At 35.8% G+C, this 25,931-nt stretch overlaps 4 protein-coding genes and 1 long non-coding RNA gene across 10 annotated transcripts in view; 4 read left to right on the top strand and 1 right to left on the bottom strand.

Annotated features, from left to right (window-relative positions):
• Window positions 1-25,383, bottom strand: part of LOC129052303 (uncharacterized) — a 108,421-nt gene extending 83,038 nt beyond the window's left edge. For all 4 annotated transcript variants that reach the window (XR_010138879.1, XR_010138881.1, XR_010138880.1 and 1 more), the window contains exons 1-3: window positions 25,188-25,383; window positions 21,511-21,580; window positions 55-236 (exon numbers count right to left, since the gene is read on the bottom strand). This is a non-coding gene — a long non-coding RNA (uncharacterized LOC129052303). The remainder of the gene's footprint in view (window positions 1-54; window positions 237-21,510; window positions 21,581-25,187) is intronic.
• Window positions 3,741-4,407, top strand: LOC112130534 (keratin-associated protein 19-4). The gene is given in 3 exon segments (XM_063720948.1): window positions 3,741-3,774; window positions 4,098-4,327; window positions 4,330-4,407. Coding segments are annotated over 3 exon segments (342 nt in total).
• LOC112130514 (keratin-associated protein 19-3) lies at window positions 9,295-9,513 on the top strand. Its single transcript, XM_024239545.2, has one exon. It carries the CDS (start codon window positions 9,295-9,297, stop codon window positions 9,511-9,513), a length of 219 nt encoding a protein of 72 aa, XP_024095313.1.
• LOC112130466 (keratin-associated protein 19-2) lies at window positions 13,780-14,172 on the top strand. Its single transcript, XM_024239259.2, has one exon. It carries the CDS (start codon window positions 13,868-13,870, stop codon window positions 14,024-14,026), a length of 159 nt encoding a protein of 52 aa, XP_024095027.2. The 5' UTR covers window positions 13,780-13,867; the 3' UTR covers window positions 14,027-14,172.
• On the top strand, window positions 20,769-21,434 carry LOC103888873 (keratin-associated protein 19-1). 3 transcript variants are annotated; one of them, XM_024239520.3, is made up of 2 exons: window positions 20,819-20,903; window positions 21,000-21,091. In XM_024239520.3, exons 1-2 carry the CDS (start codon window positions 20,819-20,821, stop codon window positions 21,089-21,091), a joined length of 177 nt encoding a protein of 58 aa, XP_024095288.3. The 3 variants fall into 3 exon arrangements, with proteins under 3 accessions (XP_009232145.3, XP_024095288.3, XP_024095287.3); XM_024239519.3 differs by having other exon boundaries at window positions 20,819-20,945; window positions 21,027-21,091; XM_009233870.4 differs by having other exon boundaries at window positions 20,769-21,434.
• Window positions 25,384-25,931: the final 548 nt, after the last annotated feature.

The following is a 25,931-nucleotide window of genomic DNA, read 5'->3' as shown; positions in this document are numbered from 1 at the left end:
AATAAGAGAAAAGAAAATGTTATGAAAATAATAAGGAAGAGAATTTATATTTACTGTTTGTTAAGTGGAAGTGACTCATCATAAAGGTCTTTATCCTCATTGTCTTCATATTGAGTAGGCTGAGGAGCAGGAGGAACGGGGACGACGGTCTTGCTGACTCAGGAGTGGCAGAGGTAGAACAAAATCTCAGTATGAGTGGATTCACTCAGTCCAAGCCCATGTTGTCCAAAGGTAAACTGTACATGCACAAATGAAAACCATAACACTCAATTAAAAAGTAGCCTTTTTCTTTGGAACACCGTGCCATATTGACCATATCTTTTTTATTTCAATGCTTTCAGTGAGATCATGTTAGTGTTTAATTCAGCCCTGAAATACCAACTTCATAAACTTTCATATCTAAATGGAGACCAACATGAAGATCATGTATTTCTATAATTTATTCAAAATGTATGTTTATATGGCCCCTTTAATGGTAAGAAAAGTACTGATAAAACAAAATATATATCTGAACATACACTGAAAAAGAACTTCTTCTTGTGACTTTTTTTTTTTTTTTTTTGAGATGGAGTCTTGCTCGGTCACCCAGCCTGTAGTGCAGTGGTGCAATCTCGGCTCACTGTAAGCTCCACCTCCCAGGTTCATGCCCAGGTTCACGCCATTCTCCTGCCTCAGCCTCCCAAGTAGCTGGGATTACAGGCACCCACCACCACGCCCGGCTAATTTTTTGTGTTTTTAGTAGAGAAGGGGTTTCACCGTGTTAGCCAGGATGGTCTCGATCGCCTGACCTGGTGAACCGCCCGCCTTGACCTCCCAAAGTGCTGGGTTGACAGGTGTGAGCCACCGCGCCCGGCCCTTTTTGTGACTTTCTATCATGTTCTGTTCCTGGTCCATCGTGGTGTGACACGAAGTTGTACTTTCATATTATCAGCACATTTATATTTTGCAACACACTTAGGAAATATAGAAATCATTGCCATCACTTGTGAAGTAATTCATATTAAGGCTGTGACTGACCTGAAGCTCTATACACTCTAGCCAAGTCTCTTTTAACCTTTAACAAGCAAATATGGGCCTTTTCGTGTTGGTATTTCAGAAAAGTATCTTGCCCATGAAAAATATGCAATAACATATTATTATGTTTCAAGAATAATATATTTCAGTACTGAAACAAAAGTGAATGTCTTTTGTTTGAGTCAAGCAAATTAAAAAATGCCAGGAAAATAATATAAAAGAACTGTGGAGCGTGCAGGGGAACTACTATAAAGTTTTCCCAGTGCTTACCCCTAATACCATCTTGAATGGGAAAAGATCTCCAAAAAGTGAAATCATTTGCTAAGGATCAAAAATGGCATGAGAAGGAGAGCCCAGACCAGAACACAGTTTGACTGAATATCAGGCGTTCTACTTCCCCATGCTCACTGTTCCGTTCATTTTTTACTTCTCTTCTTGTGTGTTGTCACATGAAGCATCTTGAGGGCTCTGTTCATGTGCATCTGAAGAGTCTAATTATCATGGCCAAATGACCACCTCTATCTATTTTCATTTGTAAACACTCTGTTGTAGAATCTTGAACTTAGCAATTTCCAATGTAGCTTTATCTGTGTAAAAACAACTTGTTAATAGTGAAAATACAATATTTTAATATTTAAAAGAAATCCTAACGCATTTGAGAAACTCTGACTTGTTTACTGAACTTATGGATGGATTTGCTTAGCCAGATGCTATGACCAATTATTTCATTCAATTCAAGTGAGATGTTGCAGTTTTGCCATAAATAGATCTCGGTAAAAATATCTTAGTGTCTCCATTGCAGGGCTGTACTATTTAGTTTTACTGAGTATGACAGAATTTCACATGAAAACTTTTTACTCCCTAAGTGGTCAATGGCATCACAGTCTGAAGAAAGGCTGTCTATGTCAAAAGAAGAACAATTAATATGACCATTTAGAGAAAGTATCACTTTAGTTTAATGCAATTTTATCATATTATTACATCTCTAGTTGTTAGATTGTATTGATTTGTGTTGAAATTAAAAGAATGCCTTCAGAATACATTTCCTTCCAAGGGAAAGCTGTCACCTGGTCTAGAGAAAATGCATCATAGGATCATCAGCCCCACAACTGAGCAAAGATCTGACAGAGCAAAATAGGCAGTGTGACAACATTAAGCCTGTTTATTTGTGATTTTATAGCTTCCAACTGAAATAATGAGAATTAAATATTCAAATTAGCCACTGTCTTTTGATTTAGGATGCTCCATAAAAATGGAACAGGTTCTGAAAAGACAAGACAAAGAAATTAAGAATAAGATGTAAGGTAACCAAAAGTTTCTCAATTAGGACGAAAAAGCATTAAACACAAAATACAAATATTAACAAATTGTATCTGATATTAAGATAATCTATTTACATATAAACATGATTTTAAAGTGAAAAAACCAACCACATGTTGGGAGAAAATATTTTCAAAACCAAACTTTTACCAAATACCTGTATCCAAGTATTTAAAAAGCTCCCACAAATCAATGCTGGAATATAACAAACCCACTTAAAAATGGACGAAATACATGAGCAGGTTCTTTTAAAAAGAGAATATCTAAATGGCCAATACACATATAAAATGGTGGTCAGTATCATTACTCATCAGGAAAAAACTAAATTAAATCAATTCTTGGATATTACTACATGCCCACAAGAATAGTCAAAATTAAACAGTCTAAAAATGACAAGCATTGTCAAAGATGTGGAACAACTAGAATTTTCTTACATTGCTCATGAGACTATACATTTCTTACATTGCTGATGAGACTGTAAATTTAGAATACTATTGACAAGATCTTTTGAAGCTGGTGTTAAAAACTGGAAAGAAGGTTATCTCTAGGGAATGATATTTACCGTAATGGAACAATGGAAACATTTTGGAGATTAGAGTGTGCTTGGTGTAGGCAGTGTATGCACATATGCAAAAATTCATCAAATTCATCACACACACACAGACACACACACACACCTTTTTCTTCTCAGGAAATACCATGCTAGTCTACTAAGTTGTTAAATGTTTATTAAGGTATATGATATATAAAAAGATAATTTAAATCTAAGGGCTCTTTGGAATTAAATAAGATACCGTTAACATTAGAAATGTTTTCAGAATCTCCAAAATGTAAGTATAATATTACAAGATAACAGGCAGAAGAAATAACTGAGGGTACAAGTCCTCAGTTGACTCCAAGAATTTAGTCACATACAGCCACAGGTGACCCCAAATTTTGTTAATTTAGCTGTGCCCTTAACTTCAACTTTGAGCTTTTAAGTACTTTTTAACCTTATACGATCTCAAATATAGTGATCAGTTATTTTTAGTCTTATAAGTAATTTCCAAATGTTGCGCTTTCACAACTGAATTTGTATGCCTCTTTGCAATAATTACCGTGTAGTAACAACACAGTACATAAATGCTGAAAGGAAGAATAAATTCTAAAGTCTATGCCTCTCAAAGGCATGAGTAATTCTCTGGCTACATCTGAACAATAGGGATTTAAAGACGAAATGAAGGCTGGGCGAGGTGGCTCATGCCTCTAATCCCAGCACTTTGGGAGGTCGAGGGAGGAGGGTCACTTGAGCCCAGGAGCTTGAGACCAGTCTGGGCAACATAAAGAAGACAAAGAAATGAGCTCCAATAGCATCTGACTTTAGAGGAACATATAACCTTCATTTTATTTCATTTGTAATATGCAATATGTCTAGCTATGAAGAAATCTATTTAGGATCTGGTATGCCAAGACCTTAGATACAGCAATTTCTTCTCATTAAGTGGTGTGATAACTTTTAAGGGCCACTCCAATTCAGCAACAAAGCAAACTCAAACAATTTAAAGATTGTGAGGGCCTCTCCTTGTGCCAGGGAACAATCAATGACTTGTGTTAAGTAACTAATTTAAAACACACACATACACACACACACACACATAAACACACACACAAAACAAACAAACAAAAACCAGGTATGCATGTGACTCATCACATGCTCTGATCAGGGTATACAAGCCTCCTTCTACACGTGCTGCCATTCACACTCAGGATCTTGCCTTGAGCAGCCAACCAACTCACCCCTCTTGACACCATAAGCTACTATGGCAGCTATTACAGAGGTCTGGGCTATGGCTGTGGAGGCTTTGGTGGCCTAGGCTATGGCTATGGCTGTGGATGTGGCAGCTTCCACAGACTGGGCTATGGCTGTGGCTATGGAGGCTATGGATATGGCTCTGGCTTTGGAGGCTATGGATATGGCTGCTGCCACCCATCATGCTATGGAGGATATGGATTCTCTCAATTTTACTGAAATCCTACCCTAAGGACACAATATCAGAGGTCATAAGAAGATCATTCAAATTAACCAAATATTGAGTCAAACAAGGGCACACTGGATCAATCCAAGATTTAAAAAAAAATTAGCACCTAAGATGTTAGGAATATTTATTATGCTATAATTGTCTATATCATGTCTACTGGCATCCACTACCTACACTTTCCTAACTGTGGAATTGCTTAGTTCCCTTTGCAATAAATTGTCTCAATTTGAAATGGCACACATGGCTTCTGTTTATTTATTTGTCTATTGGTTTAAATGCTGACTCTCAATTCCATTGCATATTTCTTTTCTTGAGTGCTTCCCAATAATCTTAAAATTCTGGTCTTATGTTCGTGTAACAATCACAGCTGAGTTTTGAAAATTAGTCTACTTTCCACAGTTTATGCCTCTTCTTATTTAAGATTTTGATGAATCTTGAACCTCTTAATTTCTAGCATATCTAGATCTAAATAAAAGTTATTAGTAAGTAATGATAAATTCAAATGGTATAAAAAATCAAGAAGAATTAGAAAGACTCAGACTTGTTTACTAAACATAAGAATAGGTTTATACAGCCAGCTAGTAAGACCCACACTTTCAGTCAGACTAGTCAGAGTACATACACTCTCCATTGACTGGGTCAATTGATTCTATTTGAGGACGACACTACTTAGTTTGATGGAATATGACAATAGCTCTTCCATTTTCCTAATCGTTAGTGGCATTTTCTCACAATACAGGTAAAGGCCTTCTGTAGCTATGAACAAGTATAATAATCAATTTAACTACTTAGAAAAAGCGTTTGATATTTCCAGTACAATGTGGTATGATCAAATTATTAGAACTTGAATTTATTGATTTTATGGATCGCTGAAGGATTTAAAATATTTATTCCAGAATATCTTTACTTTCAGGGAATAGCTTTGCTTTTCTTAGGAAGAATACACTACAACAATACCATAAGCCCCCAAACAAATGCATATTTGGTAGACTTAAATAGGCAGTATCTGAAACCTGTTTGATTTATTTGCGATTATGTTGCTTTAGCCTGAGTTAACAACACTGTAATATTCAAATCATCAACTGCCTTTAAAAAAATCACAAAAATAGAACAAGTTTTAAAGAAAACAGACAAAAGCTTTAAATAACAATGTGAGAGGTAGTCAAAATTTTTTAAATTAGGACCAAAAACATTAAACATAAAACAAAAAGATTTTAAAATGAGAGTTTACTATATTATTGCATTTTATTTATGTATAGACACCATTTTAAGATAAAAAAATCTACATGGTGGATGAAAATATTTTTGATACATAAATCTGAAAAAAACACCTGTGCCCAAACATGTAAAGATCACCTGAGAATCAATAATAAGATATTACTAGCTCAATTAAAAGTGAACAAAATACTTCAAAAAAATCTAAATGGCCTATAAGCACATGTAAAGATGTTGAATATCATTATTAATCAAATAAAACCATATTAAAACAATAATCAGTTATTATGTATTCACAAGAATAGTCAATTTTTTAGAATGTGCAAGTAATCAGTGTAGGTAAGGATGTGAAGCAACTGGAACTCTCATATGTCCCTGTTGGTACAGTAAATTTAACAACTGGTAAGTGTAATAACTGTATCTTGAGATTGGTAGAATCTGTGGAAGCTAGTATATATTATATAATATATAACTGTTATTTATGATACATAATGATATATAATGTGTAAAATAAGTATAGATATGATGTAAATTAGCAATTCCTATCCCAGTTATAAGAAAGGTATAGGAAAGCCTAGGTCTAAAAATAAGGATCTTAGCTGGGTGTGGTGGCTCACTCCTATAATCCCAGCACTTTGGGAGGCTGAGGCAGGTGGATCACTTGAGGTAAGGAGTTTGAGACCAGCCTGGCCAACAAGGTGAAAACCTGTTCTACTAAAAATACAAAATTATTTTGTATTTGGGCATGGTGATGCACGCCTGTAGTCCCAGCCACTCAGGAGGCAGAGGCAGGAGAATCGCTTGAACCTGAGAGACAGAGGTTGCAATGAGCCGAGATAGGGCCACTGCACTCCAGCCTGCGTGATAGAGTGAGACTCCATCTCAAAAAAAAAAAAAAAAAAAAAAAAAAGAAAGAAAGAAGAAAAGAATCTTTATAAAAAGGTACAAAACAGCTTTCTTTTCTTTTCTTTTTTTGAGATGGAGTCTCGCTCTGTCACCCAGGCTGGAGTGCAATGGCGCGATCCCTGCTCACTGCAAGCTCCGCCTCCCGGGTTCAAGCGATTATCCTGCTTCAGCCTCCCGAGTAGCTGGGACTACAGGCACCCTCCACCACTCCCGGCTAATTTTTTGTATTTTTAGTAGAGACGGGGTTTCACCGTGTTAGCCAGGATGGTCTCGATCTCCTGACCTCGTAATCTGCCCGCCTCGACCTCCAAAAGTGCTGGGATTACAGGCGTGAGCCACCGCGCCTGGCCAACAGCTTTCTTTACTGACTCTAGCAATAAAAAACCAAACCAAACCAAAACTGAAACCACCAAACTCAAATATAGGCCTACCAGAGTAGAATCATAAATCAGTTGTGCTCTATTCATGTAGTAGACTACTTTTCAGAAATTAAAACAACAGAATTCACATTACATACGACAGAGATCTACCTAATAGTGATACACAGAAGAATTGGGGATGGAAATGGGAAGTTTCAGTATGCTACATGAGACCACCTAAGTGAAGTACAGAACAAGAAAGCCTCAAGTAGGATGTTAATAGTTACTCTACAAGGAATAATATTGATGGGTAGAGTCAAGTGACAGACTTTGGGAATTAGAGTGTGCTTGTTATAGGTGGTCTATAAATATAAGAAAAATATCACCAACTTGTATACTTAAGATTTAAGTATTTTTAAATATGCCTTAACAGCAACAAAAAGCAAATGAAATGATAGGTTATTTGTTCCTCTAAAGAAAGAAAGCTATTTGAGCTAATTTCTCTTTTAAATTCTTATTGTTGGATACATTCATAGCATTGTTCGTTTCTATGAGATGTAAGATTTTTACCCGTAAGAACTTTAGAATTCATTCATCTATTCAACACTTATATATTGAGTTTCTGTTGCATGCTGGTCATTGAACTGCAGCCAGCAAATCTATCTGGAGAAATGCACAATTTGAAAATTGCTTATGAACTCATCAAAAGCTGAACAGTATATTCAAAGTAATAAAAATTCAACAAGAAATTATATATTTAAGCTTAAAGTTAAGGACATATGTGGGTGGGGTTTGGAGTCAGCCTTGGGTCTAGGTGACTAAATTCTTAGAGTCAGCTGAGGTACTCTTTGTCTTTAATTATTATTTTCTTCATCCTGTCTTTTTATATTATACATTTTTTAGGGGATTCCTAAGACATTCACAATGCTAACAGTCTCTTACTGAATTCCCCAGGGTCTTTGGCGATGGCATCTATTTTTAATATCTAACACTTTAATAAATACCTAACATCTTAGTAAAGATTAGTTAGCTATTTTCTTTTAGGAAAAAAAAGAAACACACAATAGGTAAAGGTAACATAAAGGCAAAAATATTTGAAAAATTGAAGATTTTATATATATATATATATATGAATTTAAGGAAGTATTAAATGAAAATTGATGGGAGGCAAAGAGAATTGCATATATTTCACCATCTCACCTAGTCCCAGACCCTAATGGGAACTGAAAGAATATATTGAAAAGAGGAGGCCGGGCGTGGTGGCTCACGCCTGTAATCCCAGCACTGTGGGAGGCCGAGGTGGGTGGATCACGAGGTTAGGAGATCGAGACCATCCTGGCTAACACGGTGAAACCCCGTCTCCACTAAAAATACAAAAAAATTAGCCGGGTGTGGTGGTGGGCGCCTGTAGTCCCAGCTACTCGGGAGGCTGAGGCCGGAGAACGGAGTGAACCCGGGAGGCAGAGCTTGCAGTGAACTGAGATCGCGCCACTGCACTCCAGCCTGGTTGAAAGAGCGAGATTCTGTCTCAAAAGAAAAAAAGAAAAAAGAAAAGAAAAGAGGATAATTGTGTGGATCAGGAAAAAGGAATGAATGGTGTTTATAAGAGAGGAGGGCAATACAATCTATATTTTTGGTAGCACCTTGGATGTCTAATATGCCAGTAAGGGAGTCAGGGTGTGAAAAAAATTTTGAACAGTTTGTAAAGCTGCTTAGGAAATAGATTTTTGATTAATGTGATTTGACTTTAATGTTTGAGCAATATTCTGTTGTGTTGTTAAATCAAAATGGTTTTTATTTTTTAAACTAGTAAAACCAAAAAAAGATAATATTGGTTATGATGGCCAGTGTTCTAGAGTAATAGATGAATGACGGCTTTATTTTAATTTTTTTAACCCCATGAAGTTCTTTACTGTTAGGCACAGCAGGTGAGCAGATGGCTCCAGTCTTTCAAATGTTTGCTTCCCTTTAAAAAGGGACCTCACCTGAGGTAATAGATACCTCTGGAAGAATATGATAAATTTCAGAGCATTGAATTTAACCAAAGTCTCTTATTTAATCATAAATGAAGTAAAACAATTCAAGGAAAGCCAGAGATGAAGCAATATTTAATTTCAAAACATAGCATTGCCAACTATGTAATGCAGTATGCCTACGAAGAAGTCTACTTAAGGTCTGGTATGCACAGACTTTGAAGCTACAGTAATTTCTTCTCATAAAAGTGATGCAATATGTTAAAGGGACAGCATGACAAGACAGCAAGGCAAATTCAAACACTTTAATGATTTGAGGGCCTCTTCAGATGTCAGGATGGGGTCGGGTAAGTGTAACATATAGAACTACACTAAAATAGGCAGCAAGTGTTTTGTCACGTGATGTGTCAGGGTATATAAGCATGCCTGCACAGATGTCAACATTCACCTTGCCTTGAGCAGCAAACCAAACTCACTACCCCTGACACCATGAGCTACTACGGCAGCTACTACGCAGGCCTGGGCTATGGTTGTGGAGGCTTCGGTGGCCTGAGCTATGGCTGTGGCTGTGGATGTGGCAGCTTCCGCAGACTGGGTTCTGGCTGTGGCTATGGAGGCTACAGATATGGCTCTGGCTTCGGAGGCTACGGATATGTCTGCTACCGCCCATCATACTATGGAGGATATGGATTCTCTGGATTCTATTAAACTACTGCCCCAGCAACACAATGTGTGAAATTATAAGAGGACTCTCCCAAAGCTGACTTCACTCATTGGACAACCAAGATCATGCTGGAGCTATTTGCACAAAAGAATTTAACATCTCAGAATTTCAGGCAATTTTTTTCTCTGTATACCCACATCTCTATCATAATCCTAGTATTCTCTACTTTTGCTTTTTAAAACTGATTGAATTATCTATTTATCTTCCAATAAAACATTCTATTTTCAAAACACAATATGGTTCTGTTTTGTTCATGAAACTCAATTATATGTAAGTGATGATGTCAATGAGAGAAGCTATCTCCTTGGCTGAGAATCTATGTTTTTTCATATACCTCATAAACATGCATGCAGATAGATAAATACATCAATAGCTCCAAAGAAGAATAATTCTAGATTGAAATGAAAAGAACTGCAAAATGGTTAGTAATCTGATATTTTTCAACATTTTGCTTTTATTTGGATAGTATTCAGATTTAAGTCAACAACAAAAAGGAATACCTACTTAACATGTCTTTATATTTATATATCAAGCATATATGTTTAATTTAATTCAGGTCACATTTGTCAACTCACTCCGAATGTGTAATGAATTCTTCTATCCATTCAAAATTTCTTTCTTTTTATTGTAAGAGCAAGCAAATGGTGACAGATCAAACGATATTTCTAGGTTAATTATGAAAGTATATTATCTTTCCGAGAATTATTGTATTTGGTATAACCTCACCCTATCATACTCTTCTGTCCATTAATTTATTCGACATCTTCATTGAACAACTGATGTACATAAACATTAAATTAGTATAGAATTTTTTTTCACATTGGATTAACATATTTAACTCAAAATATTTTAGATAATTTTTTCAGCTAGCTTTTCTATTATCTTACTTGGTCTTCATGGTATGATATGGCAAAGTCATGGCATGATATAGCAAAGTTATCATTTGGCCAGTAGAAAACTTTATTTTCATTATTTCACACATCAACACAGGATCTGAGTGTCACAATTAACTCATGATCTTCCTGGAAAAATCTCCCAAAAATAGCATAACAGAGAAATAATTGTGCAAGTCATTGAGTCCACTGAATTAAGAGAAAAAAATAAAAAAATAAACATTTCTCTGTTTCCAAAGTTAATTGCTGTCCAAAAGATACTATAATTGTTCTACCTTTTAATTAGGAAAAAAGCAGAAGTATTTGATTTTTTTGGTTCATATCTTTCACAGCATTATATGATCATATTTGTGCATGTATATATATATGTATATTTGTATATCACAATGAGATATATCTTATTATTTTGTTATTTGAAAATACATAGGTAAAGCAGGGCATATTTTATTAAATAATATTTTATTTGTAATAAATAATAAAATTTGCCTTTAATTTGTAAAATCTATTGGATTATATTTCTCTTGGAGATGGTTATATGCATCAGAAACAGCAATGTACATTAGCCTTTCATGAGGGTTAGAAAATCTTGCAGGTTTACCCAAGAATTCATGAGATTTTTAAACTAGTTAGACTTACTTATTATTGTTTGTCTTCAACAACTACTCATTGAGAATTTAAAAATTGTCCAGTTTTCTTTTTCAGAACGAAAATAAAGGTGGAATTAATTTTGATAAAGGAGAAAACAACCATGGCAAATATTGAGTTAAATATTCATTTAAAACCTGAAAGCCATTTTGAGTGCATATTCCACCTTAGATGTGCACTACATGTTGAGGCAGGCAAAATTCATTCTTTCATTTATCCAACAAATTTTTTGGAAGAATAGTGAACAAATCAAGTTGAGAAAATGCATTATCAAAAATGTTGCTTATAGACCTTAAAACAAAGAAAACAGAAAACAAAACAACAAAAAATACCCTTGGCAAAATGTTTAAAGTCTTGTAAAGCAAAGTATTGCTTAAAGACCCAAATCCAATATATGGTCATATTCTGGTGGAGCTAAATTTGGGATTGATTTACTATCTTCCTAGAGTAAGCACAGAAAATCTGTGGAGCATGGCCAGCCCTCCTCACATCCTTGCTTCCTATCTCAATTATTTCACCACTGCACATTTGCATTTGAGATTTTCGAGGCATCAGAATTTTAAGAGACTGTTAGATAAATTATATGACTCTAAGAGTCATATAAAATATTATTTAAAAATGTATAACCTTAATAAATAAATAATGTCTTATGTTTGCTGGTTGAGAGAAAATAAGAAGGTGAGGCACACACAATTGGAAAAGAAAACATAGGGACAAAAATATTGTGATAAAATTAAATATATGGGTAGAAGGATAAAATACTGATTGGGAAAAAATGGATAAGAACAAATACCTACTTGGCACTAGTACATATTGGGAATGAATGCAGCATAATATGAAAAGGTTTGATAAAGAGAACTGATACATACACAGTGAGGAAGAGTAGGAAGTGGAAGAAAAGTGGTATCTGTAAAGCATGAAGCCAAGATCATCTGAGTTTCTATGTAATACTTTATTTAGAGCCAATTCTGGAAAATTTTGTAACGATAAAAATAGATTTGATTGTTTCTGTGTGTGCGTGTGTGTGTGTGTATGTTTTAGACAGTTTCACTCTGTTACCCAGGCTGGAGTGCAGTGGCACGATCATGGCTCACTGCAGCATCGACCTCTCAGGGATCAACCAATCCTCCTACCTTTGCCTCCCGAGTAGCTGGAACCACAGGTGTGCACCCTCACACCTGGCTACTTTTTAATTTTTTTGTAGAGACAAGGTCTCCCTATGTTGCCCAGGCTACTCTCAAACTCCTGGTGATATAGTTTGGCCGTGTCCCCATCCGAATCTCAACTTTAATTGTATCTCCCAGAATTCCCATGTGTTGTGGGAGGGATCCAGGGCGAAGTAATTGAATCATGAGGGCTGGTCTTTCCCTTGTTATTCTCATGATAGTGAATAAGTCTCATGAGATCTGATGGGTTTTTCAGGGGTTTCTGCTTTTGCTTCTCCCTCATTTTCTCTTGCCGCCACCGTGTAAGAAGTGCATTTCACCTCCTGCCATGATTCTGAAGCCTCCCCAGCCATGTGGAACTGTAAGTCCAATTAAACCTATTTTTCTTCCCAGTCTCAGGTATGTCTTCATCAGCAGTGTGAAAACAAACTAATATACCTGAGCTCAAGCGATCCTCCCACCTTGGCCTCCAGAATTACAGGGTTGAGCCACCATGCCCACCCTGAAAAGAATATTTTTGAACTGCTGTACAAGTTGGTGTAAAAGTGAGTTTGTTCTCTTGGATAATATTTCAGTTTCTGAAATAAATTTTGTTATGTTGATAAGCCAAAACAATGTTTTGCAAGCTGGTATAGAAAATTAAAGTAGTTTTATATTATGTCTACATACATATTTTCCATTACTTTGTGTTTACCACGGCTGATAAGAAAATTTATTTATTCAAAAACTTCCTTTTCTTTTGAAGGAGGAATAGCCTTAATTTCTCAACCCAATAAAAATATTTGATATTTGAAGGCTTTACTAGATTTAAAAGTTTTAAACTTGATCAATTTATTTGAATCTAGGTGGAGGTAAAATATAACAATCTAAGCAATGATATAAAAATGAGAAATGAGAAAAAATTTAATAAAAACAGTGTCAAATACAAATAATTCAATATGCTTAGTGATGAAGAATTTAGGATTTTTAAAAATTGTGTAACTTTGAAGATGCAGACTATTTTGTCATTAAAAAGAATGTATCAGCTGGGTGCATTGGCTCACGCCTGTAATGCCAGCACTTTGGGAGGCCAAGGGGTGTGGATCACCTGAGGTCAGGAGTTCGAGACCAGCCTGGCCAACGTGGTGAAACCCTATCTCTACTAAAAATATAAAAATTAGCTGAGAGTGGTTGGCAGGCACCTGTAATCCCAGCTACTCAGGAGGCTGAGGCAGGAGAATCACTTGAACCCAGGAGGTGGAGGTTACAGTGAGCTGAAATCACACCATTGCACTCCAGCCTGGGCGACAAGAGCAAGACTCCATCTTAAAAAAAACAATGTAGTAAGTTCAAGGGCATTCTAACCATGCAGCTAAGCCAGCTCAAAGGTTTTAATGAGTTTGTGTCTCTCCTTGTGCTAACAAACAGACTGATTATTTATATAGAGTAAATAAATAAATTGGGATGCTGCAAAAGGATGGTCACATGTTTATCACATGTTCTGCTCAGGGTATATAAGTGTTCCCTAAACATGCTGATATTCACACTCATGACCTTGCCTTGGACAGCAAACCCAACTCACTATCTCTGATGCCGTGAGCTACTAGGGCAGCTACTGTGGATGTCTGAGCTATGGCTGTGGAGGCTTTGGTGGCATGGGCTATGGCTACAGCTGTGGATATGGCAGCTTCCACAGACTGGGCTATGGCTGTGGCTATGAAGGATGCAGATATGGTTGTGACCACAGAGGCTGTGGAGATGGCTGCTGCTGCCCATCATGCTACAGAGGATATAGATTCACTGGCTTCTACTAAGCTACTGCTCTAGTGATGCAGCATCTGTTATCTTGAAAGGATTTAAAAACAAGTTACTTACTTCTAAGATACAATGGGGGTAAATGTGTAAATGTGTAAATGCTCCCATTCCAAAGGGAGAAATTGACCAAAACAAAGGGGCTATAGACCTCAAACAAGTCCAAAACCCAGCAGGGCAGTCATTAAATATTAAAGCTTCAAAATAATCTCCTTTTACTGCATGTCTCACACCCAGGCCACATGGATGCAATGGGTAGACTCCCAGGGCATTGGGCAACTCCACTTCTGTGGCTCTGCAGGGTATAGTCCTCCTGGCTGCTTTCACAGGCTTGCATTGAGTATCTGCAGCTTTTCCTGGCACACAGTGGAAGCTGTTTGGGGATCTACCATTCTGGGGTCTGGAGGATGGTGACCCTCTTCTCACAGCTCTACTAGGCAGTGCCTCAGTAGGGACTCTGGGGAGGAGGCTCTAAACCCACATTTCCCCACCACATTGCCCTAGGAGAGGTTCTCCATGAGGGCTCCACACTTGCAGCAGACTTCTGCCTGGAAATCTAGGCATTTTCATACACCCTCTGAAATCTAGGCAGGAGCTCCCAAGCCTCAATTCTTGCCCTCTGTGCACCCACAGGCTTAACACCATGTGAAAACCTTGGCAGCTCCTGGCTTGCACCCTTGGGAACATCAGCCTGAGATGTATCTGGAGCCCTTTTAGCCATGGCTGGAGCTTGAGTGTCTGGGACTCAGGGCAACATGTCCCAAGGCTGCACAGAGCAGTGCAGCCCTGGGCCTGGCCAACAAAATCATTTTTCCCTCCTAGGCCTCCAGGCCTGTGGTGAAAGGGTTGCTGCAATGGTCTCTGAAACAACTTGGAGGCATTTTTCCATTGTCTTGGCTATTAACATTTGGTTCCTCTCTACTTATGCAAATTTCTGCAGCAGGCTTGAATTTCTCCCCAAACAATGAGATTTTGTTTTCTATGACATGGCTGGGCTGCAAATTTTCCAAACTTTTATGCTATGTTTCCCTTTTATGCTCTGGAAATATAAGTTCCAGCTTCAGATAATCTGTTTGTTCAAGCATATGAGGGGATGCTGTTAGAAGCAACCATATTACATCTTGAATGATTTGCTGCCTGGAAATTTCTTCTGCCAGATACCCTAAATTGTCTCCCTCAAGTTCAAAGCTCAACAGATCCCTAGAGCATAGGCACGGTGCTGCCAGTCTCTTTGCTAAAGCATAGTAAGTGTGACCTTTTCTCCAGTTCCCAATAAGTTTCTCATCTCCATCTAAGACCACCTCATTTGGGCTTTATTGTCCATGTCACTATCAGCCTTTTGGTCACAACAATTTAACAAATCTCTAGGAAGTTCCAAACTTTCTCCCATCTTCCTGTCTTCTTCTGAGCTCTCCAAACAGTTCCAACCTCTGCCTGTTACCCAGTTCCAAAGTCGTTCCACATTTTCAAGTATCTTTATAGCAATGTCCCTCTTCTCTGGTACCAATTTTCTGTATTAGTCCATTGTCACACTGCTATAAAGAAATACCTGAGACTGGGTAATTTATAAAGTAAATAAGTTTAATTGGCTCACAGTTCTGTGGGCTGCACAGGCTTCTCCTAGAGAGGTCTCAGGAAACTTTCAAGTATGGTGAAAGGCAAAGGAGAAGCAAGCACATATTCACATGGTCAGCAGGAGAGAGAGGTCAAGGGAGGTGCTGCTACACACTGTTAAATAAGCAGATCTCAGGAGAACCCCATCACAAGACAGCAGTAGGAGGATGATGCCAAACCATCAGACATTGCCCCCATGACCCAATCAACTTCTACCAGGCCCCTCCTCCAACAGTAGAGGTTATAATTTGGCATGTGATATGGGCAGGGACACACATCCAAAGCATTTCACAGAATCAATAGGATATACATAGATATACAGAAGAACATTTACTGTTAGGGAAGAACTCATGCAATTATGGAGGCTGAGAAGTCTCATGATCTGCTGTTTTCAAGTTAGAGGCCCAGGAAAGCTGGTCTAGTAGTTCCAGTCCAAACCCAAAAGTCAGAGAACAGGGGAGTCAATGATGTTAAGTTTCAATCTGAGACCAAATGCTCTAACCAGGAATGCTGATGTGTGAGGATAGGAGAGGATGAAGATCCCAGCTCAGAGAGCAAACTTCCTTTGCCTTCCCCATTTAGTTCTATTTAGGTCTTCAACAGATTAAATGATGCTCACATACATTGGTAAGAGTGATCTTTACTCAGTCTACAGATTAAAATATGAATCTCTTCTGGAAAAACGCTCACAGACAACCCAGAAATAGTTTACCAACTATCCTAGCATCCCTTAACTCAGTCAAATTGGCACTTAAAATTAAGCATCACAACATTCATATCATTAAAACTGTGATTAAAACAAACTTTCTTCTCACAAATCTTATAATCTATGTCCCTAAAACTTAAAGAGACATGAACTCTCTTTTTCTATGAATCTTTGCATTATATATAATCTTCCTTTATTCATAATTTTCTGCTTTCATCTAGTTTGTTATGCATGTAAAATGAGCCTGACCTAAAAGTCCTTGATAAACTGGATAATAAAATATGAATTGTAGTCATTCAACTCATTTCACTTGTCTTTTTATAGGAATATTGTGTTCTTTATTATCATCATTATTATACTGAAGGATTTGTAATGCAGTAGGGACTATAAACACACAGAAACATTATTATGAGACAAAATATTGTGTAGTTTCAACTGACTAAAAGTGTCGTTTAATATTTAAATATATAGAAGTATGTATATTTAAATATATAGAAGTATATATTTAAATATTACATAAATTGATATATTAAATATAAATAAATATATTTTTATATTTATATGTATTATGAATAATGAATATTATTTTATTTATATTTCAATATGATTATTGATAATTTGTTATTTATATTTATTAATATATAGAAGTATATGTTTAAATATTAATGAAATGTTAATTTATTTATTATATATAAAATTTATAATACATACATATATAGTATATATTGTATATAATATATATTTTATATAATATCATTTTATATATTTCTATATGTCTTATATCAATATCATTATGTATATATACATGTCTCTCTCTCTATATAGACACATATATATACATACATATATATATATGAAGATAAATTTCAGTGAAACCTCATCCTTTCAAGAAATGGCCAAAACAATATTGTTTTTCTAAAACGGAATTTCAGGCAATGATATGTGCCTACAGATGTTTTGTATAAGCTCGCCAAATGTAATAAAATGAGGACAAAAATTAAATCACACAAGGAGCAGAAAGAGACATTACAGTTCTGCAACGCTGTATTCCAATTTTGTAGGCACAGAAATTCAGAATATGTTATTTTGGTTATAACTGGTGCCAAGACTAGGATCAGAATCATGCCATCCTGAGTCCCAGGTTTTAGACTGTACTTTGCAGACTCACTTTTTATGTATTTTCTTCTTTATTGTTGTCAGATAACCATTCTGAAAGTTCTGGTCATAGCTGTAAGAAAAGCTAAATTATCTCAACTGCTTTTATGAAGGTTGGTCCTTTTTCTTACATTAACATTGATGTTTCATTTTTATTGTTGTGATATAGAGAATTAAACCAATCAAATTTTAGTTTGTCTACTTCTGATTGTAACTAACCAATGAGCAACGTTAAAATCAGACTCTAAGTTGACCTCTTCTTTGAGTCAATGCTCTCAGGGCATTCTGTGTACTACAACAATGGGCTGAACAGGGGAAATACAGCTAAGTAACTCTATGGGAGGTCAGCAATATTGTCTGACCCAGTAGAATAGGATTTCACTAGAAGCATTGTCTTCTCTTTTGGGTAATGTCCCAGGGATAGTTTCTATAAGGCTGAATATCAATATAGCAATATCAATATAATTATTACTGCTATTGTTATTAGTATAATCAATATTATTACAATTTCATGCTATTTAAGGTTGTATTGAACAATTTCTGAGATGATAGAAAATTTATAACAAAAATTTCCTTACTTCCAGGAAAAATGTGAGAACATTTTTCACTCTTCCACCTATCAACATGAGTAGAAAATAGGGTCATGAGCTAACAGTTCTTAAAAAACAATAATGATCCAAATCTACTTTTGATCCAACAAATGGATAGAAAAAGAATAACCCCTCAAAGGAAATTTCATTGAGACTTTTTTCACTTGCATATACAGAAAATAAATCAGATTTTTAACATATTCTTCAAACTTTTTTTCTAGTTTACATGGCTAGTGGACAAAATAAGCTGTGCATGTCATAGTCATATGTTTTATTCTTTTTTATGTATTTTTAATACAGTTAGTGTTTATTGTACTATTGAAGTTTTGCATTTGTGTCTCATATTATTTCCATCTAGAGACAGTTTTATGTATCAAAAACAAACAAAATAGCCTTTAATCATGGTTACATGCTCTGACAGAGCTACACAAGAAAATGAAATTCTTAACGCTATGTAATTTATTCATAATTCTAAGTGTTTCATTAGAAATGTATATATAAATTGTATCACTTGACTGATTTTCTGAAATGGAGAATAAAAATGGAATGAAATTGGGTTATAGTAACACAGACATCAAAGAGGAAGGCTAGTGTTGGGTTAAATGCTACTCTGACAGCAGGAATCTTGTTGGAACTTGTGTTCAGCCTTACAACACCTCCCAGAATAGCCAGTAAGTTGCTCATGTTATGCTATTCATGGCCCTCGCATTGATGTCAAAGTCATATGCTTCATTCAAATAATATTTTTGAATGCCAACTAAATATGAGACTTTGTTTTGACACTCAGCAGGTCAGAGAAACACCACATTGTAAAAAAAAAAAAAAGAAAAGTGTCACTTGAACAGAAAGTCATTATGTTTAGGGAAATAAACAGGCACAGAAAGAGAAGTATCACATGTTCTTACTCATAAGTGGGAGATAAAAAAGTTAATCTTATGAATGTAGAGAAAAGAGTGATAGATATCAGAGGCTGGGATGGGTGTGTGGGTGCAGGAGAGATAAAAGTTGGATGAAAGGTATAAGTTCTATTGTAGAGTAACTATAGTTGACAACAATATACTCTATATTTCAAAGTAGCTGGAAGAGAGAGCTTGATTTATTCCCAACATAAAGAAATGATAAATATTTAAAGTGATGGATATTTCAAATACTCTACCTTGAACATTATACATTCTATGCATGCAATTAAATATCACATGTATCTAATAAGTATGTAAAATATGTATCAATAAAAAATTTAAATAAAATAAACATTTTTAAATGTGTCATTCAGTTACTCATAAATCTCAAAAAAATCTTAGTAGCATGATTATAGTCATATAAAACTGATACCTTTCTGGAGTTCCAAGTTTCAAGATATAGGTACATCTGGATGAGGCTTAATCAGGTATGAGGTAAGCTTTGGGCATTTCTAACTCTATGGGCTGAGCTGAGGGACTCTCTAGTCAACTCTCCCTAAAGAGCTACTCCTTTTCTGTATTTTTCACAATTGTGCCTTACATTTAGAGAATTTCATGTTAATCTAAGTTGCACAAATTTTTTTTAAATTTCAGAAAATTTGAAGAGTTGAAAAATGTTTTAAACAAGAAACACCATAATCAATATCTTAGAAGATTTAGTTGATTTCTCAGGAAAAGCTAACTAGAAAGCGCTTAAAAACAAAGCACAAGAAAAAACGTGGGCACAGAATAGGCAAAGACAAGGGCAAATATTGACTATGGAGATCTAAATGGAAAGAATGAATGTTGATTTGAGTAAATAGGTTTTAGCCAGAACATTTTACCTACTTCAAACTTTTACCCGGATATAGTAGTGAATTGCGGAGGAAAGGAAGTTGGGTGAAGTTTGAAGTGAGATCAGCAAAAGATACAACAGGGATGAATTAATGACAAAAGGTAGAGAAAGAGAAACAATTCTGTATGAAGGCAGATTATAATCTTCATTTTTTGGTAACAGTAAGGTTAGAACATATAATGGAGAAGACACTTGAGATATAAATAGAAAACTCTGGAAAGACTTCAGATGAGATGGGCTTTTAATCCCTGTAAGGGTCTCTCCACTTGTGACTACAATTGTGCTATGTTCTTAAAACAAAACAAATATTTTGCATGCTGGTGTGCAAAGCCCAGAATAAATATAACAATTGTGCATGATCAAAGTTTTAAAAGTCTACAAATTAGGTGACATTTGTTTCTTTCAGGTACATACACAGGTGAATCAAATCTTTCTTGCTTCTCACTCTACAAAATATGTGTGCTTTATGAAGAAATTGATGAATGTAAGAGTCTTGACCTTGGCTATTTCTTGAAATTTTGTAGAATCAATTATAACAATGTCCAAAAATGCTTGTGATGAGAATATATTTGAATAGAAATTCAAGAATTTTTAATGTGAGTGATGTTAAGTGACTGGTAATAAATAATTCTATTTAAGGTTTGGTATGTTTTAGACTTTGAAGAAGCAGCAATCCCTTCTAATAAAATTAAAGCAGCAAGCTCAGGGACAACCTAACTAGGTAGGCAAACAAGCTCAGGCATTCTTACTGAGTGTTGTCAGGGGACAATAGATTAACGAGCTGCCTCAGGCAAGTATAATTCATGGAATGACACAAAAAGAGGGGCACATGTTTATCACATGCTCTGACCAGGGTATATAAACCTCCTACACATGCTGGCATTCACACTCAGGATCTTGCCTGAACAACAAACCAACTCACCACTCCTGACACCATGAGTCACTACGGCAGCTACTACAGAGGCCTGGGCTACTGCTGTGGAGGCTTCGGTGGCCTGGGCTACGGCTATGGCTGTGGTTGTGGCAGCTTCCGCAGACGAGGTTCTGGCTGTGGCTATGGAGGCTACGGATATGGCTCTGGCTTTGGAGGCTACGGATATGGCTCTGGCTTTGGAGGCTACGGATATGGTTCTGGCTTTGGAGGCTACAGATATGGCTGCTGCCACCCATCGTGCTATGGAGGATACGGATTCTCTGGCTTTTATTAAATGAATTGCTGAAATTGGAAGCAGAGGAGAAACCTCCAAATGTGTTTGGTCCTGTCCTGTGCTTTCATTCCAAAAATCCATTCTATTGCCTTCAGCATCAATGGATAGATATTTAGCGATGTTAAATCTTTAAAATAGATTTAAGCTGCTTCTGTGAATATTTGTTGTCTTTTTACTTTCGGAATCCATCATCTGAAATCATATTCATGTATAACTACTCTAGTTTGTTCTTCTAAATTTGCTTTATTTTTCTTACCACCATTACCATGATGTTGTCTTTCTATCAAGATCCTAGCAAAAACTTGTATTTTGCTTTTATCTAATAAATGAAGTAAAGTATAAATATTTTGGTTCTTGTCAATGTTTTCATTGTTATATTTAACATTTTATTTTGCAACTACTATAAAAAGTTTACTTACGAGGCAGTGAGATCTGTGGCTCCATGGTGGAATATGATGAAAAAGTTTCTCGTTTACTGTGTTATGGAAGCTTGAGAACAAATAAGATATCATATTAACAAGAGATAAAAATAACTTGCCTGTCCATTGACTTAGGATGTCAGCCCCTCTCAAGTGTCCCTCAAGTGTTCCTGGAATCACTAAGGACAGTGTCATTCTCATATTCTGCTGTGCAACGTTGGTTGCTGTTAGCTGAATGTCTTCTTGGTACCACTGTTCTGGCCAGTCATGTCTTTGCTTTTTTTCCACCTTCAGTTGAGGTTGCGGCAAGGAGATTGGGAAGTTTCACTCATTTCCTACTCAGAACTACATTCTATATTTAGCATCTCCCTGAAGGCCATTGTCCCATATTTGACAGATGCAACTCCCACTGAAATGCGGCACTGAAACCCAGTGGCACAATGTTGTACAAAAAATTGGAGGTAGTTTGCAAATGTGTTCTCCAATTCCGTGAGTTGTCTCTTCACTTTGTTGATTGTTTCATTTGCTGTGCAGAAGCTTTTTAACTTTATGTGATCCCATTTGTCCATTTTTGCCTTGACTGCCTGTGTTTACTGGGTGTTACTCAAGAAATTTTTGCCCAGACCAACATCCTGGGAGTTTCTTGTGTTAAGTGAAATAAACCAGGCACAGAAGGACAAACATCATATGTTCTCACTTATTTGTGGGATCTAAAAATCAAAGCAATGGAACTCATGGAGGTAGAGAATAGAAGGACAGTTACTAAAGTCTGGGAAGGGTATTTGGGGAGGGGACTGGGCTGGTTAATAGGTGCAAAAAAAATTGAAAGAATAAATAATGACTTAGTATTTGATAGCACAACTAGGGGACTATAGTCAATAACAATTCAATTGTACATTTTAAAATAACTTGAAGAGTAAAATTGGATTGTTTGTAACACAAAGGATAAATGCTTGAGGACAGGGCTACCCCATTTCCCATGATGTGATTATTACACTTTGAAAGCCTCTACCAAAATATCTCATGTACCTCATAAATATATGTACCTACTATGTCCCCACAAAAGTCAAAAATTTAAAAAAATTTAAAAGAAAGAAAAATTGGGGTAAGCCAGAGGGATGCTTTCTGATTTTTTTGTTGCACCCTATTAGAGGCTCTTAATAGTCTGTATGGTTTGTTGTGAACGGATGATGACACAAAGTCACATGAGAATAATACATAGGAGGCTTTATTGATAAGAGCCCTTCGTGGCTGTCAACTCTGGCTTCATTTCTCAGTCAAGTTCAAGGAGCCTGGCTCTCTTTTCTCTAGGAATTTATTCTCACCAAAAAAATTCTTCCGTTCCTTTCAGGCTTGTTTTACAAGTTCACCACCCGTGGCCAGGCATCTTGGAACACCAACAGTAAACACAGATAGAACCGTCCTCTGCTATGTTTCTCAGTCAACTTTCAAAGTAGCGAGAGAAGCCTGTTTCACCAGTTCGTCTGACATGACTAGCCATGTCTGAATCCACTTAAATTCAAATTTGGACCCCTACTATTTATCTTAGAAAATCTTTTTATCCTCTTGTAAATCTAAAAGAGGAACACTATTTATAAATAATTTCTCATAGAAAAAGTGTTACCTTTTTGTCTATGCTATAGTTTTGATTTCAAATTAAGAAACTAAACAACAGAAGCAAAAAAATGGAGAGAAGAAAAGAAAGAAGAAAGAAATCAAAAAAGAAAGAGAGAGAAAAATTCATAGGTTAAGGGCCCAAATCACATTTAGAACACATTCCATGTTTTATTTTATTTTATTTTTTAATTGACACAATAATGGTATGTATTTATGGGGCACAGAGTGAAGCTTTGATATATACAATGTAATCAGATCAGGATAATGAGCATGGATAATTGATCTTTTGTGAAGCTGAAATGAGAACCAGATATAATATCTGTCCAAGTGCTGTTAAACTGAAAGACAGTGATTTAAAGACCCTTCAGCAGATACCCTTTGCAAATACTTAATTTTGCTAGTGAGGTTTTGCAATCTAAGTTTTAGTATGTTCTAAATTCCTTGGATAACATAGAAGAGTTAATTAATTATTTAATTAAGCTAATTTTTAGCTTTAGCTAATTATTTTATGTTCTAACAACAACAACAAAAAATCTACAGAATAGCTCCTAGCCCCTGTAGATTATAGGAACTGTAGTTACTATTCTATATGATTTCTATCTTTGATTTTTTTATTGTCCTTTGTCAACTCTAAAATTTAACAATGTGTGAATTAGTCTGCATATTTATATTTGCTCTATGAGGGTTGTAAGCATATATAAAGCTTTCCTTTATAAACATATAAAAAATGGTGGGTGCTTTTAGAGAACAATTATTTAGAACATACAGTATGTGACTAGTCAACCTAATTTTCTCCAGACAGACATTATATCCTACTAAAGATGACCTTGTAGATAGAAAATCTGTTACCTTTTTACTACACCACACTTTCTATTTCAAATTAGAAAACTAAAGAAGGGAAGCAAAAACAACAAAAATAATCCTTATTAGATTTAAGTGCTGGCCTTACTTGAAGGTCTTTTTGATTTCCGATCTGAACTGTCCAGATGCTGTTAAATTTGATTTGTACCCAAATATAATTTGTGATGCTCCTGAATGTCATGGCTTTTAAAAGTATAGTGCAAAAGATGTTTTTATTCTTGGTTAGATTGTTAAAGAATTGGAAGCTGGGAACGTGAAAGATATTTCTAAATTGCAGTCACTAAATAGTTCTGCTGGGAGAACTGAATTTCTGTTGATGTCTATTACAGTATATCAGTAAGATATACTGTAGAACTCACCTTCAAAATTTAAAATATACTATAGAACATATATTTCTTATGAATGCAAGTAGAGGGGGAATTTCCTGATGAAAACTGTAGATTCTAATTTTGAGGAAGGTATAATAGTGTCATGTGTACCTAGTCATGCTTGTGAATAGTGATTGCATAATTTAGGATCCAAGATTAATGTTAAAAGATAAAACTGGAGAATGAATAATTTCTTGAAACGTGGATACAAAAAGTAAAATTTCTTTCTTCCACCAAATAAGTTTTTTCAGACATAATAATCATGGTCACATCTTATTACTGCACTCAGATTGGTCACAGAAAACTCTAATAATGCAAATCAATATAAAAACTCTTTAATCAATTAAAAATTCTCTATTAATACGAAAGATCAGTTGAATCAATATTGTATTGGATATGTGTGTAGAATAAAAATTCAGGATACCTGAGCAATTTGGTAATCTGAATAAAAATATTTCCTTTTATTGGAAATATGTTTGACAAACATCACTGCCGGCCTCTGAAGTTTAGAGGACTAGGTTGAAGCTATGAATCCATCTATGGTTTGAGCTACTAACTTGGAGATTCTGAGGCTTAATATTGTTATATATTTAGTTATGTTTCTGCCAAGCACCTTACTATGGGTTGTAGAGACCATGTGGATTCTATTGTTTAATTGGTTGACAAGGACAACCAATTTGTGATCGCTACAGCCACACAAGTCAGAATATGGAGAAGCTTCTCATATCTCTTCTGTCATCTCCATAGCCAATTGGTAGCTATTTTGTGCTATCTTCTTAACAGATACATACAATATATAACTATTTATAAATATATTCAATTTCATTTTACCTTTTTTCTAATGCTCATGGTCATAATTTGCCACTTGGACTATGGCTGCACCTTTTCATCTATTCCTATCTGATCTCCGAAACTCAAAACCTGCCACCTTTCTTTAGTCCCTTTGTTAAAAGTTATTTGTTTAAAATGACTCCTTATATCTCTCCCTGGGATGACACATAATGCTGCTATTATGATGAAAACAATGAAGTGCTCAATATGCTGATATGGAAGGAAATTTCATTAAAAGGCAAGTTACAGAAAAGCCAGGACCATGCAGTTGGCTCATCAGGTATGATATGACACTCAGCAAACACCGACTGAATTAATATGTGTATTTACCTAAATGATCCATAATCTTGTTAAATATCTGCCTTTATACTAGCTCCTCCCTTACCTTGGATGCGCTGCTCTTCACTTCTCATAAAGAGTTCCTACTTACCTTCAAAATTTAACTTAAGGGATTTCTGGGTCAAATGGTATTTCTGGTTCTAGATCCTTGAGGAATTGCCACACTGTCTTCCACAGTGGTTGAATGAATTTACACTCCCACCAACAGTGTAATATTCCTATTTCTCCACACCCTTGCCAGCATCTGTTGTTTCCTGACTTTTTAATAATCACCATTATGACTGCTGTGAGATGGTATCTCACTGTGGTTTTGATTTGCATTTCTCTGATGACCAGTGATGATGAGCTTTTTTTCATATGTTTGTTGGCTTCATAAATGTCTTCTTCTGAGAAGTGTCTGTTCAT

Source organism: Pongo abelii, chromosome 22 (genome assembly GCF_028885655.2).
Source record: "Pongo abelii isolate AG06213 chromosome 22, NHGRI_mPonAbe1-v2.0_pri, whole genome shotgun sequence".
Taxonomy (NCBI): domain Eukaryota; kingdom Metazoa; phylum Chordata; class Mammalia; order Primates; family Hominidae; genus Pongo; species Pongo abelii.
Note: the sequence above shows the minus strand (reverse complement) of the source record. Positions and strands in the feature narration are given on the sequence as shown.